Source organism: Leptidea sinapis, chromosome 17 (assembly GCF_905404315.1).
Source record: "Leptidea sinapis chromosome 17, ilLepSina1.1, whole genome shotgun sequence".
Taxonomy (NCBI): Eukaryota; Metazoa; Arthropoda; class Insecta; order Lepidoptera; family Pieridae; genus Leptidea; species Leptidea sinapis.
This window is the reverse complement of record NC_066281.1, coordinates 11,422,114-11,437,352: the sequence shown is the minus strand read 5'-3', so window position 1 is coordinate 11,437,352 and position 15,239 is coordinate 11,422,114. Positions and strand designations below refer to the sequence as shown.

The 15,239-nt window shown below is 35.6% G+C and overlaps 1 protein-coding gene across 3 annotated transcripts in view; it reads left to right on the top strand.

Annotated features, from left to right (window-relative positions):
- Positions 1 to 3,724: 3,724 nt before the first annotated feature.
- The window catches only part of LOC126968928 (aromatic-L-amino-acid decarboxylase-like), a 42,445-nt gene continuing 30,930 nt past the window's right edge, over positions 3,725 to 15,239 (top strand). For 2 of the 3 annotated variants that reach the window (XM_050814135.1, XM_050814134.1), the window contains exons 1-4: positions 3,725 to 3,926; positions 10,586 to 10,706; positions 11,820 to 11,933; positions 14,399 to 14,518. In XM_050814135.1, the coding sequence (XP_050670092.1) occupies positions 3,847 to 3,926; positions 10,586 to 10,706; positions 11,820 to 11,933; positions 14,399 to 14,518 (435 nt within the window). In that variant the 5' untranslated portion in view covers positions 3,725 to 3,846. The remainder of the gene's footprint in view (positions 3,927 to 10,585; positions 10,707 to 11,819; positions 11,934 to 14,398; positions 14,519 to 15,239) is intronic. The other variant, XM_050814136.1, reaches the window with a different exon arrangement.

Genomic DNA, 15,239 nt, shown 5'->3' with positions numbered 1-15,239 from the left:
TCTGAAGTGTGAACTAAATAGGTAAAAAATATTTACTTTATTTATGTCAGTAAGTTTTCGAATGCCCTGTGCTTCCCCGGGGCAATAAAGGAATAGAAGACTCCCAGGCTCAAGTGTGTCGTATGAGGCGACTAAAGGCTTTTAGAAGGCTCACGCTGCCATCCTACGAACGGGCCAGTTTCGCATAGGTTAGTGTCGAGGACCGGAGCCCACCCCGCACGTCACTCCACCAAAATATAACAGCGGTCCTCAAATAGATTTTTACCCCGGTACTAGCGCAGCCAGAGTCGAGAGAGGGAGAGAGAGTCGAAGAATGAACATACATTGCTAGGCAGATGACAGCACGGGCGATGCCGTACACACGGACTGGTCTCTCTAGGGAAATAGTCGACCAGTGCCGGGTGAAACCTGAGTCTTCTATCGAGTCCTCTCTTGAGAAGGTCGCGCAATGGGGTTAGTTAAAGTTTGTCCAATTAAGCCCCCAGAAGGCTCAAGTTTGCGCGTTTACCACAAAAAAATCCCCATTTGTCGTATCACCGCTCTTCGACTACACTTCACACAACACACATCCCGCTCCACGCTTAATGTGGACTTTTGCAATATTAGGGCAATGAACTTCAACACTAGCAGCCGGAGCCTTACGGGGACGCATATATCTCGACCGCGTGGTACAGCATATTTAACATACCGCAAGTATTAACAGAGACGTCGTTTCATTGTGTGTCTTACTATCGCATTTATCATGGGATGTGTTCCGAAGAGCTGTTTCACCTGATTGGTGTCGCCGAAATCTACCACGACACGCCACATATTTAGATATTATCCCCACTATCTGGATGCGAACCTCCACAGGGCGGTTTTCAAGGAACTTTCTTCCGCGTACAATAAAGCTGTGGAATGAGCATCCTTGGGCGGTGTCTCCGGGACGGTACGAGATGGGTAAACGTTTTAAAAAAAGCGCGTAAAGAAAGAAAGAAGAAAGAAAGAAAAAATGTTTATTGACGTCATTATACATTCTGATAACAGTTCTCAAAGTTATACTAATCTAATTATGATCTAATGACGCCAATGGGCCCCCAACTCAGCATAGTTGTGGTTTCGAAAGAATCCACAACGCTGGTCTTCCGTGGAAACCCAGAGAGCGCTACTAACGCACAGTCCTGTCACACGAAGGTGTACAAACTATTAATTCTCTATGAGCACAAAGTACACCTTCCTTTAGGCCGGAAACGCTCCTGTGATTCATCTGGTGTTGCAAGAGAGTGTGGGCAGCGGTGATCACTTAACACCAGGTGACCCATACGCTGGTTTTTCCTCCTTTTCCATAAAAAATAGCAAACTGGCCAGCCATTCTATTTGTAACAGAACACATAGCTGGCCATGCAAAATGCATTTTTCGACGTAATGTCACCATAATAATACCTTATCATTTTATTTATTTAAGACTTAGCAATAAAATATAAAGGATTCTATTTTACACCACTACTACTTTGGGTTTTAATGCAGGTCTTTAAACGATCTAGCCTCGGATCTATGGAATTAAGCACTGTTTCCTTGAGAAATATAGTGACTGCTCTAGAGATTTCTAACGGCCGTTCTCAATATTCAGTCTATCTCTTACTTGAGATAAAAATCGTAACTATCGTTGACTTTTCTGTCCCAATAAACTTATCGACAGTTACTCGCGTTATCCGTGCACGCTGTCTGTCAATGGGACGACGTATAGCTTACCAGCGATATAAAGTTTGAATGGAAATTGCAATTCACGCGTCCCAATATAAGGCGATAAGAATGACTTATCGGGTATATTGGGACAGCTATAGATTATTGACAGCTAAGTACTGACATTAGAAGGTAGTAATTTATCTCTATCTGTAGATAGTATATTGGGAACGGCCGTTAAACTACTCGATGTTGGCATATCGTTTATAGCAAATAATGTGTCTTTTTAACCCGACAATAATATGTATCCCAAGGGGTAAAAAAGTACATTTCTAGAAGATATTCGGGTATTCACAAATATATACTTTTTCTTCTTCTCTACTTTTATCTGTCATTATTGTATCTAGCTGGTGACCGGTGCACTTCGCTTCACCTAAAGAATGCATAATGTAATCTTTTATACTATCCATTTTGTAAATTACGAAATTTATAGGAGTTCAATCATTGTAGTTATTATTTCGTTTTCCCCTGTTCTTGCAATGAAATAATGTCACAGTAGAAAAGTCAATAATTTATCTCAAAAAAACAGAAATAAAAATTGAAATTAAAAAATGTTAAGGGTCACGTATTGAAATAAAAAACTATCATATCTCTCAAATTGGTTCAAACTGCTTCCTTCAGCGGCGTTTCCGGGACGATACGACATGGGTACTTTCCTTAAAGGCCGGCAACGCTCCTGTGATTCCTCTGGTGTTGCAAGAGATTGTGGGCGGCGGTTAACACTTAACAACAGGTGACCCGTACGCTCATTTGTCCTCATATTCCATGAAAGAAAAAAAACTGCACACGTTGAGAAAAATTTGATTAAAATCAGTTCAGTAGTAAAGGAGTTTATCGCGGACGAACAACTTGACACGAAATTTTTACATTTTACTAACTGACCCGACAGACGTTCTGTACATAGTAAATAATATACTGTTTTTTATATGAATTTGTCAATTATATTTTATAACATCACGAATTATTTTGTAAAATATTTATTTCGCTCCCTGTTGTTATAATGAAATTGTTTCACAGCAGAACTGTCAAACCGTGCGTCAATACATTCTCTCATAGAAAATATGTCCATACAATACAAATATTGGAAATAAAAATAATTCGGGTCCGAAATCGAAATAAAAACTCCTATCTCTCAAGTTGGACTAAACTGCACTCCATGAAGTTATTTATTAAAATCCGTTCATTAGTTTAGGAGTCCATCGCGGACAAACTACGTGTCACGTAACTTATATATATTAAGATTTATTATATTACTAGCTGACCCGACAGACGTTGTTCTGTATTTAATAAATAAAAGAATGTTTTTTTATGAATTGAAATGTCACTATCACAAAGGCCTATCGAAGCAAATAAAGTTCTCGCGCACGTAGCGGTAATCGTCAGTCACAAAGATAGAAGAAGGATGCACTCTTTGTCTAAAGAATCGATCGACATATAAGATGGATTCTAATGGCTCATAAATTTTATTTGTGACAAAACTTAAGATTTATCAATCTACATAAAAATAATGTGATAGCAATTGTAGTTAATCTACCAACTATTATGTAAAATTAAGTTTATTTTTTACCTCCTGAGAAAGTTAGAAAGATATAAAAATTCTAATTAGTTATTCATTTTAAGCTATTCTTTCAATTCGACTTCTGAACGACGGGCGACACATTAAAGGAAAAACAAAATAATTGTTGTTTTTTTTTAATTCCGAGACATATTTATTCACCTTTTACGCCTTCTCTGGACTTCCACAAATAATTCAAGACCAAAATTAGCCAAATCGGTCCAGCCGTTCCCGAGTCTTAGCGAGACTAACGAACAGCAATTCATTTTTATATATATAGATATTAAGAATATGATGTGTTGTTGATGTAACTTACTGAATAAATAAAGACTGCAGATGGAAGTACGCGGTAATAATGCCTGTACATTTTGTACGGGCAAAAACTAGAAAGCCGGGTCAGCGAGTATAAAGCCACTTCTCATGATACATCTTAACCATTGTCTTGCTTCTCGTCGTTCGAAACAGCTTGTATAAATCGTGCATGCATTGCGTATTCTTAATTTGTTCGCACTTTATATTATTCACTTATTTTATTGGTTCGGTGATTTCCTTTTCAAGTGAGTGGTGAGATGGATTCACAACAGTTTCGGGAGTTTGGTAGAGAGGCGATTGATTTTTTGGCCAATTATTATGACACTATAAGGGACAGGTAATTTCGATAAGTTTAATTATTTTTAATTTCGATTTTATGGAAATGTATTAATCGTTAGTATACACTATGGTTTTTATATAATAACTAGCTGACCCGACAGACGTTGTTCTGTATATAATAAATAAAATAATGTTTTAATATGAATTTGTCAATAATATATCAAAACATCAAAAATTACTTTGTAAAATATGCACCCTGTTGTCGTTATGAAATTGTTTCACAGCAGAACTGTCAAACCGTGCGTCCATAAATGCTCTCATAGAAATTATGTATGGACACATCAAAGGAAAAACAAATTTGTTGTTTTCATTTAATTTAGCAGCATTTTCCTATTTATTCACCTTTTAAACCTTCTCTGGACTTCCACAAATAATTCAAGACCTAAATTTGCCAAATCGGTCCAGGCGTTCTCGAGTAAATATATAGATAGATAAAATAAAAATAAAAAAAAAATAATTGCTGTACTCATTTAACATACTAGGTACTAAAATAAAGTAAAAAAAGTGCCTCTAAATACTATCGGTCTTGACTGTGGTAGAGCTTGTCTTCCGACAAAGGCCTCCTGCAACGATTTCCATTCTGTCCTATCTTTTGCTGTACGAGGCCATAGTTAGTTTTTATATAAAAGCAGTTAATTACAGATAAATAAAAACATGATAAGTATATGAATAACTTTAAAATTTAATAGTTCATTTATCACATTTTCTTTTGCTTGTCAGCATTTTAATTGTGATGGCAAACATTTTCTTTAAAAAATTAATTTAAAATATATGTTATACGTAGGTATTATAATTTATTCGTTGTAATAAATTATTTGTAGTTAGATGGTTTTTCAAACATATTATGATGTAATTAATCGCTTTGTTTGTTAGAACCCATCTTAATTTTGAATTATGATACCAAGCATAAAAATCAATGAAGTAATTCCCGAAGGCTGAAGTCGAAAGGCTAGTTGAACCTTTAACGGCCGTTCCCCATATACTATCTACAGATAGAAAAAAATAAACCTTCTACTGTCAATAATTAGTTGTCAATAATCTGATGGGGGTATATTGGGACAGATACCCGATAAGTCATTCTTATCGCCTTATATTGGGACTCGTGAATTGCAATTTCCATACAAACATCTATCGCTGGCAAGCTATATACGTCGTCCGATTGACAAACAGCGTGTACGGATAAGGTGAGTTACGGTCGATAAGTTTATTAAAAGGCATAAAAAGGCATAAAAGGCATTTATTTTCTCAAAATTGATTCCTTTAGAATTCTTTTTGATGAATATAAATAGATATATATTGGGACAGAAAACTCAACGATAGTTACGATTTTTATCTCAAGTAAGAGATAGACTGAATATTGGGAACGGCCACTAGAGCTACAACTACAACTATTTAAAGTCAAAGTCAAATAAATTTTATTCAAATAGACTTAAACTATGTAAGCGCTTTTGAATCTTCATAAATTTTTAATTTAAATTGCTGAAAAGGTCTACCTTGAGACGAACACGTAAGAAACTCAATGGCCAATCCTTTTCTTTTTCCACAAGTGGAGGCTCCTTTGCACAGGATGCCGGCTAGAGTATGGGTACCACAACGGCGCCTTTTTCAGCCGTGAAGCAGTAATATGTAAACTTTACTGTGTTTCGGTCTAAAGGGCGCCGCAGCTAGTGAAATTACTGGGCAAATAAGACTTCACATTTTATGTCTCAAGGTGTCGAGCGCAATTGTAGTGCAACTCAGAATTTTTAGGCTTTTCAAGAATCCTGAACGGAACTGCATTGTAATGGGCAGGGCGTATCAATTACCATCAGCTGAACGTCCTGCTCGTCTCGTTCCGTATTTTCATAGAAAAAAAAACTGTAATATACATAACAAGTTATTAGTTAATGCATTAGTTTGTAAGGTGCTACATCTATTGAATGCATAGTGTTCAAAGTCAAAAAGCGTTTTAAATATAAAATATTTCATAATTTTTTTTTAAATAAACTGTATAAATTAACATGATGGTCGTGATTACTGTCATAAATAGTAATAGCACCAAACAAATAAAAATAAACATAACCAAATTGTTACTCGTGTTTTAAAGTAAATAAAAATAATTCATTACATCATAGCAATATATGTATATATGTATATATATATATATATATATATATATATATATATATATATATATATATATATACATATATATAAGCCGCAATCTTATCTTAATATATATATAAATCCAGTGTCCTGATGTTTGTTTCCAGTGAACTCCTAAACAAATGAACGGATTTTAATGGGGATTACTTCATGGAGTGGAGATAGAATAGTTTTTATTTCGGTTTGGGACCCATAATTGTTTTTATGTCCAATCACGGACTAGTAAAAAAATAAGGACTCCGTATCACCTTACATAACAGTGTAGCACCAAAACAAGCCGATTACCGTGTAAATACATGGCCCCATGCACACACTTACACTACTACAGGCCGATAGGCGGCCATTATGAGAGTTGTCATCGTCTGTGACAGATCAGTTTGCGTCTCAATAAAATATTTTAAAAATGCCGTCGTGCGTTGTCAAAACGTGTAAAAACGATACTATATAAGTATTTGTAGCCATATATGATTATTTAAGGGAGAAAAAATCGTGTAACTGTTTCACTTGCTAATATCACGGCGCGAAGTACTTCTTTTTTACTCGTCCGTGTGTCCAACATTTGTTTTGTATGGACATATTTTTTATGAGAGTAATAATAATAATAATTAGAGATATGATAATAATATTGACGCACGGTTTGACAGTTCTGCTGTGAAACAATATCATTTTAACAACAGGGAGCATATTTTACGAAATAATTCATGATGTTATGAAATATTATTGCCAAATTCATAAAAAAACAGTATTTTATTTATTATATACACAACAACGTCTGTCGGGTCAGCTAGTGGTAATATAATATGCATGCTTAACATTTTGGACTATGTGCGTAAAATCCATGTATAAGTTAGAAGCATTAAATATAGTGGTGATTTAAAATTGTTAGGCGTGTTTTCTAAGTTAATAAAAAATATCCAGCAACAATGATGTTGAAAAGTTCCATCAATTGAATAACAACTTATAATTGTTACATTGACTAGTAATTACACAAGATGATTATGAACAACGCAATACATAATAAGATGGTTTTTTATAAGGTAATGGTGAGATTATTGAATTATGAACACCTTATTTACTGTTTACGCAACGTTAGGAAAAATTAATAGTCACTTGCGTAATATATGTAACCGACTAGATAAGATATTATCATATACCTTTAAACGAGCAATTCCTGTATATATATAATCTGAATCTCGGAAACGGCCCCAGCGATTTTAATGAAATTGAGTATACCTACAGATAGTTTCGGGAGCGAGAAATCGATCTAGTTAGGTTTCAATTTTAAAAAATGTAGTTTTATCCGTGTTTTAATGAGAAACAGCTACAATAATATTAGAATACAAAGGTAAATTTCGCCACTATATACAAGACTATAAAAGCTTAGATGGGACATTGGGTGATCCCGAAAGCAGAAGACCCCGGTTCGAATCCAGATGTCCGAGCAAGGCTCGGGCGTCCAGATATTATTTGATAAATAGTCATAAAACTAAACTGTTCTGTTAATAAAAAAATCCAAATGTGTAATCAAAGTTAATGAGTTAAAAAACAAACAAATACGTAACTCCGAATGATTTTATAATATTATTTTCTAACACATTCACTAATATGTAAATGTACATACATTATTATCAAGAATAAATTGGGAGACAACAGTTAAAATGTTTATTTTTTTTAATGTTGCTCTCAATGATTCTTTAGCACCTAGGTATAAATACTGAATTATCCTCTTCTGCAGCATAAATATCGTATTAATATAGGCAGCATTGCCCCAAATCAATAAACCATGGGACATAATACTATGAAAATAGCTAAAGTATACTAGTCGCACCGTATCTATGTCAGTTGTCTAATCTTTTTAACCATGTATGCAGCAGAACTAATTATATTAGCCAATCCTTAAATATGAGGGATCCTGGAATTTATAGTCAAGAGTAATGCCTTAACAAAACACTCGCTTCTACATTTTAAATAAAAATGGTAATTTTTTCTTGCTATTTAACATAAGGTTATTAGCGCTAAGCAACACGATTACACAATGTCTCATAAAATATCGATTACCTCTTCATAGATAACTTGGTTTCCTTTCACTTTGAATATCAGTGAAGTAACGGTCTAAGAATAGACCCTTGAGGTACCCCCATACTGAGAGGAGTCCCAGAAGACCTATCATTCACGTCAACCGCCTTAGTTATAGAATTACAATAGTGCTTAAATATGAAAACAGAAGATCAAGCGCAGTTCCTTTTTTGCCATAGTGACATAGCTTCCTGACCAGCGTTGAATGTTGCAGAGGATAGCAAATGCATTGTAGGATTCCTCCCAGGCATCAAAAATCCGTTGAACGTCTCCTAGTAAAGCCAAACTGTTTCGTATTCAATTTACTATGCCAAAACTTATATTAATTATCTCGTGCGCGAGATCTTTTTAGCAAGAGTTCCTAACTTTTCGCGACACGTAATAACATATAGATAATTTTTGAAGGATTATTCTCAGGAATAATAATAATTACGTAACTATGCTCAATTGATTTTCCGATTAAAATTACCACGGACAATAGTTCCACGCGATAAATGAACTACCACCTAGTGTCAAATCAGCTGAATATTTTTTTTTTAATTATGAGACGGGCATGCAGGTAAAACCCTGACGGAAAGTGAAACGCCCTGCTTATCAAAATGTAGTATGTTAAGTTTTATTAGCAACGGCGTGTTTAAGACGAAATACTACAATGGTTATATTAGCTTTATATTTAAGCCCCCTTATTAATAATGGTCCGCTAACTTTAAATAGCCGCTAAGGAGTGTTTTTTCTCATTCTGACTTAGGTCAATAGAAGAAGACAGAGTGAGAATTAGCAATGCTTTAAGTTAGCAGACTATTATGAATAAGGGGGAAACTGTATCACTTACACGCGTAGTATTTTCTTTGATTCACGCGTGTAATTAATACTACGCACTGTTCTTCTACAAACGCCAATATTTTGTTGTTCTTAGCATATTCAAATTCAAATGTTTACTCTGCAACTAAACCATATTAATAGCACTTTTACATGTCTTAAATCAAAAGGCATAAAAGACATTTATTTTCTCAAAATTGATTCCTTTAGAATTATTTTTGATGTCATTTCTAATATACTAGATACTACTACTGCTTCGGAAACAAATGGCGCTCTGAGAGAGAAGAAGCGGCGCAAGAAACCATCTATTATATGTCACACAACCTGAGCACATCAGTTAGTTCAAATTGAGCTAACTGAGGGTCACCAGTTGATCAACGACCGGCAGTACGGCTTTCGCCATGGTCGGTCGACTGGCGATCTTCTGGTATACCTAGCACACTCTCGGGAAAACGTCGACCAGTGCCGGGTGAAACTTGTGTCTTCTATCGAGTCCTCTCTCGAGAAGGTCGCGGAATGGGGTAAGTTGAACCTTGTCCAATTTAACCCCCAGAAGACTCAAGTTTGCGCGTTTACCACTAAAAAAACCCATTTGCCGTATCACCGCTCTTCGAGAACACTTCCCTTAAAGCCTCGCCTAGTATCGGAATACTGGGTCTCGAAATCTCGAGCAATTGCCAATTCCGTGGCCATCTGGAGGGCAAAGCCAAACTGGCTTCAAAGAAACTGGGCGTCATAAATAGAGCACGGCAATACTTCAAGCCGGCCCACATTCTAGCGCTCTACAAAGCGCAGGTCCGGCCTCACATGGAGTATTGCTGTCATCTCTGGTCTGGCGCACCCCAGTATCAGCTCGATCCATTTGACCGCGTGCAACGCAGAGCAGCTCGAATTGTCGGGGACTCAGTACTCTGTGAACGGCTGGATCACTTGGCGTTGCGTAGAGACGTCGCTTCATTGTGTGTCTTCTACCGCATTTATCACGGGGAGTGTTCCGAAGAGCTGTTCAACCTGATTCCTGCCGCCGAATTTCACCTTCGCACGACACGCCACAAGTTACGATATCATCCCCACCATCTGGATGTGTGGCGGTCCTTCACAGTGCGGTTTTCAAGGAGCTTTCTTCCTCGTACCACGAAGCTGTGGAATGAGCTTCCTTGTGCGGTGTTTCCGGGACGATACGACATGGGTACCTTCAAGAAAAGCGCGTACACCTTCCTTAAAGGCCGGCAACGCTCTTGTGATTCCTCTGGTGTTGCAGGTGAGTGTGGGCGGCGGTGATCACTTAAAAAAAAAAAAAAAAAAACTGATGTTGGGCAGCTTTGATCTCAAGGCTGTTTGTCATCCAAATCATCAGAAATTTGGAAAACCCTTTTTATACTGAGCTTTTTAGTGACATTTTTATATCAAAATATAGGTAGAACTTAGATATTACTAGGAAAATTGTTGTAAAAGCAGATTTTGAAGGGAAGGGACTTTTGACAATGAAAATTTAATTTTTTAATTTTTTTGAATCGGCTCCAATTTCGACACCCAGAAAGACAAGTAGGAACTTTAGTAGGGTTTCCTGTAAATATTGTGAACGTAATTATATATTATTTATTATAATTTTTGCAGGGATGTTTTACCATCTGTACAGCCAGGAGATATTATCAAGAAATTACCAAAAGATGCACCTGAGCAGCCAGAACCGTGGCAACAAATATTTCAAGACTACAAGGATGTTGTCATTCCTGGGGTAGGTAATTGTTTTAATATTTAGCTTTATACGCTTTTATAATAAAGTCCCAGTCACTGTTCAGGCATTATCTATAAATATATTTAAATGTTTTATTAAAAAATGACTCTGTCGTAAATTCTAATACACCACAGCTGAATATCTAAGTGATCTGACAGCCTGGGACTAGTTATACAATATTGTATATTTTTATTAAAAAGAGCGCAAAAAAAGAATGCTGGGAGAGTTTTTTGCGCCGCTTCTTCTTTCTCAGAGCGCCATTTGTTTCCGAAGCGGTAGTAGTATCCAGTATATTAGAAATGACATCAAAAAGAATTCTAAAGGAATCAATTTTGAGAAAATAAATGCCATTTATTATACTAGCTTGTACGGCAGAAGTTGCTCTGTTCATAATAAAAAAAACTTTAATTATTTAATAATCTAATGAAAAAAATAAAACAATCCATCCAAGAAATAGCCCAGATGATTGTGAAACTGAAGTGGGAGTGGGCCAGACACATAGCGCGACGAACAGGTGGCCGTTGGTACAATGAAGTCCTCAAATGGCCATCGCCGTGTCAGTAGGTCCCCTACAAGATGAACCGATGATCTGGTCAAGATCGCTGGGGGAGGCCTTTGTCCAACAGTGGACAGTGGAGGAAATAAATGAATGAAGAAACAGTAAACTGTACGTGCCATGTTACTAGGTTAGCCAGGGCTAAGAGCTCTCTTATAGGTCATGGTATTCAATTTAACAATAAAATACCAGACATTATACTAGGTCTCAGTGACCACAAATTCAAGAAATACATTATAGCTTCTTTGACAAAGAAGGCTAGTAAGCTAAATAGATAATATTATAGAGAATGCATGATTCTTGTCTGGTTCTTGTCAGGCCACCTAAAATCGTATAATAGATCAATTTTGTTATAACATTATTTAAAAGCTGGGCCAGGAGTTTCTTATTAGTTCTTCTCCACATGTCAAAACCCCTTTACGAACAGAGTAGCTTCTACATTTATCAAATATATTATGTTATTGTGACCTATTATAAAAAATATATGTATTAATATTCTATTCTTACATTTTGGATTTCAAATCATTTATTAAATTGTTTATTGTATTTGTTTTCAGATAACAAACTGGCATTCACCACAATTTCACGCATACTACCCCACTGGAACCTCGTTTGCCAGTATAATTGGCGGTCTTCTTAGCGACGGTATTGGCATCATGGGCTTCACTTGGGTAATGTATAATTTAATCTATCTATATATATATATATATATGTATTGCTGTTCGTTAGTCTCGCTAAAACTCGAGAACGGCTAGTCCGATTTGGTTAATTTTGGTCTTGAATTATTTGTGGAAGCCCAGGGAATGTTTAAAAGGTGAATAAATAGGAAAATGCTGCTAAATTAAATAAAAACAACAAATTTGTTTTTCCTTTGATGTGTCCATACATAATTTCTATGAGAGAATTTATTGACGCACGGTTTGACAGTTCTGCTGTGAAACAATTTCATTACGACAGCAGGGTACATATTTTACGAAGTAATTTTTGATGTTATTATATATTATTGACAACTTCATATAAAAACATTATTTTATTTATTATATACAGAACAACGTCTGTCGGGTCAGCTAGTTTATTATAAAATGTATTGAAAATCGAAATCGAAACGCACCAATGCACCTGCTCCGAATAAAAACTCACTTGTGGTGAACAATATTCAGACAATGTATTCTTTCATATTTTGGCCACAGGATGTGCAGAGGTGACGAAAGTTTAGAGAAAATAATTGTGATTGAAACTGGTGCTAAATTGAACGGGGATTTAATCGTTATGTAAGACTAGCTGACCCGGCAAACGTTGTTTTGCCATTAAAAGTATAATTCACGCGATAGTTTTATAAGTAATAAAATATTGCCTATATTATAGCCTGTACATCATTTTGTTCTATTGTCAATAGTTTTTGCAGCGCACGCAAAAATAGGTTTTCGATTTTACACCTTGTGTTACAAAATAGCAATTTTATTACGGATCCCTAATTTTGAAAAAAAAAAAAACCTAACCTATAGCCTTTCTCGATAAATGGACTACCCAACACTGAAAGAATCATTCAAATCGGATCAGTAGTACCAGAGATTAGCGCGTTTAAACAAACAAACAAACACTGCAGCTTTATAATATTAGTATAGATTAAAAGTGAGTTCTATACGATAATTGCAAATGAACATCGCAAAGGCTGACTCCAGTTCACACTTGGTACCAAAGCCCAAAAGCGACGCTTAGGAGTACTAAAAAAAAGTGATAGTAGCTGTTTGATGGTAACCTCATGGTGTGGTTCTCTACAGCTTCCTCAGATACGGTCTAGCAAAAACTGCACAAGACTTTTGTACTGAACTTCGAGTGAACGAAGATGACATTCATAGTGCAAGCATTTATATGATGAATATGGGTGTTTGTTTCCGAGTCATGGATGTTTAAATGTATTTATGTATGTTTACATGTATTTATGTATGTTTATGTAAGTATATTGTATTAAATATATCGTTGTCTTGCAACCCATAACACAGGCTATATATGCTTAATTTGGGGCAAGATAATTTGTGTAAAAAGTGTGTCAATATTATATAGTGAGACAATCCCGAGTCGCTAATCAATCCTCACCATCGATGCTTCATTATAACTAGACAGTCTCTCAAAGAAAAATTTAAAGAAATAAATATCATGACTGTTCATTGTCAGTACATTTATGAAAATTTAATATACGTTCACAAAAATCGTCACCCTTTTGCTGTTAATAGTGATTTTCATTATTATAACACTCGAAATAAGGGATTGCTTGTAACTAATTCTCAAAGAGAATTTAAACACTACGTTCACTAATTCAAGTAGGCTTCATAAGAGCTTTAAGGGTAAATATATACACTTTTATAATAAAGTCCCAGCCACTGTTCAGGCATTTTCTATAAATAAATTTAAATGTTTTATTAATAAATAAATGGCTCTGTCGTAAATCCTATTGCTCCACAGCTGAAAGTGATCGGACAGGCTGGGACTATATTATAATTATTTTATAGCAATAGTAATGACAGCACAATATTGTATATTTTAATTAAAAAGAGCGCAAAAAAAGAGTGCTTGGAGAATTTCTTGCGCCGCTTCTTCTCTCTCAGAGCGCCATTTGTTTCCAAAGCGGTAGTAGCATCTAGTATATTAGAAATGACATAAAAAGGATTCTAAAGGAATCAATTATGTGAAAATAAAGGCCTTTTATGCCTTTTAACTCACACGGCTCGAAAAACCGATTTATATCGACAGTGCCTTCATTTAAAAACCCTCTGACATCTGACCCCAACCGACTACCATTACTTATGCTGTATGGAAATTTTTTCAATAGTTTAACATTTCCTTCTCAAGAATCAATTCAAAATGCCTTCACAGTGGTCTACCACAAACTTAAATAAATAACCTTTTCGTGAAATGGCTGGAATATGGGCCTGAAATATATATTTACCTAATAATACAAAATGCTAGAATTTTTAGCAAAAAATGGCAGTATCATACGATCCCTTAGTTGTTTTAAAATGTAGTTACAACTGTAGTAAATGGTTTGTTAATTGTCTAGTCCACGTATATAAAATACTATTTTTTTATATGCTACGGTATATCCATTTTGTTGTTTATATTTAAAACTACATTACAGATAGCAAGCCCAGTATGCACTGAGTTGGAAGTGGTGTCAATGGACTGGCTGGCAAAACTCTTAGGTCTGCCTGAGGAGTTCTTAAACAGCCATTCTGGACCCGGCGGTGGAGTCTTACAAGTAAAGTAATCTAGAATATATATTATACAGAAGTCATAAACAGAAAAAAATATATTAAAATTTATTATTGAGGTTTTTGATGAAATAATACTTTGTACACAATACCGGCAAAATGATAAGGAACATTGATTCAAAGTTGCAATTGGAAATTTGTTTAGTAAACTTAAATGTATAAAAGTTGTCATTCGTTACACAATCTTTGACGAAGTGATGTACCTGTGCTGCCACCACCATCATTGATTACACCATCGATGGTCTCTTGTAGTAATTCTTCTACCTTATTTATTATCATAGAGAGTGGACGAGAGAGCGGATTACTGCCACACAATATAGCCTTCACCCCTCACGCAAAAGCTGAATTATCGTCGTCACCATGTAGATGTATGGTGCTCCTCAACAGTGCGGTGTTCTTTCCCACCCACAATCAAACACTGGAATACACTTCCTTGCGTGGTGTTTCCAGGATAACACGATTGGTACTCATATTCTGGAAGCTCGAAAAAACCGGCTAACTTAAGGCTAGCAACCTCCTGTGATGCCTTTGATTTTGCGTATGGGAAGCGGTAATCACTTCTCATCATGCACTAAAAATGTTTATAAATGCACTAAATTGAAATTCTTCACCTATTAATAAGTCACTTATTTAATGATATATTAAAATATAATAGGTGTCTTAGGTTTTCTTGGTGACGAAGAATGAAAGAAGATTCTAAAAATAATG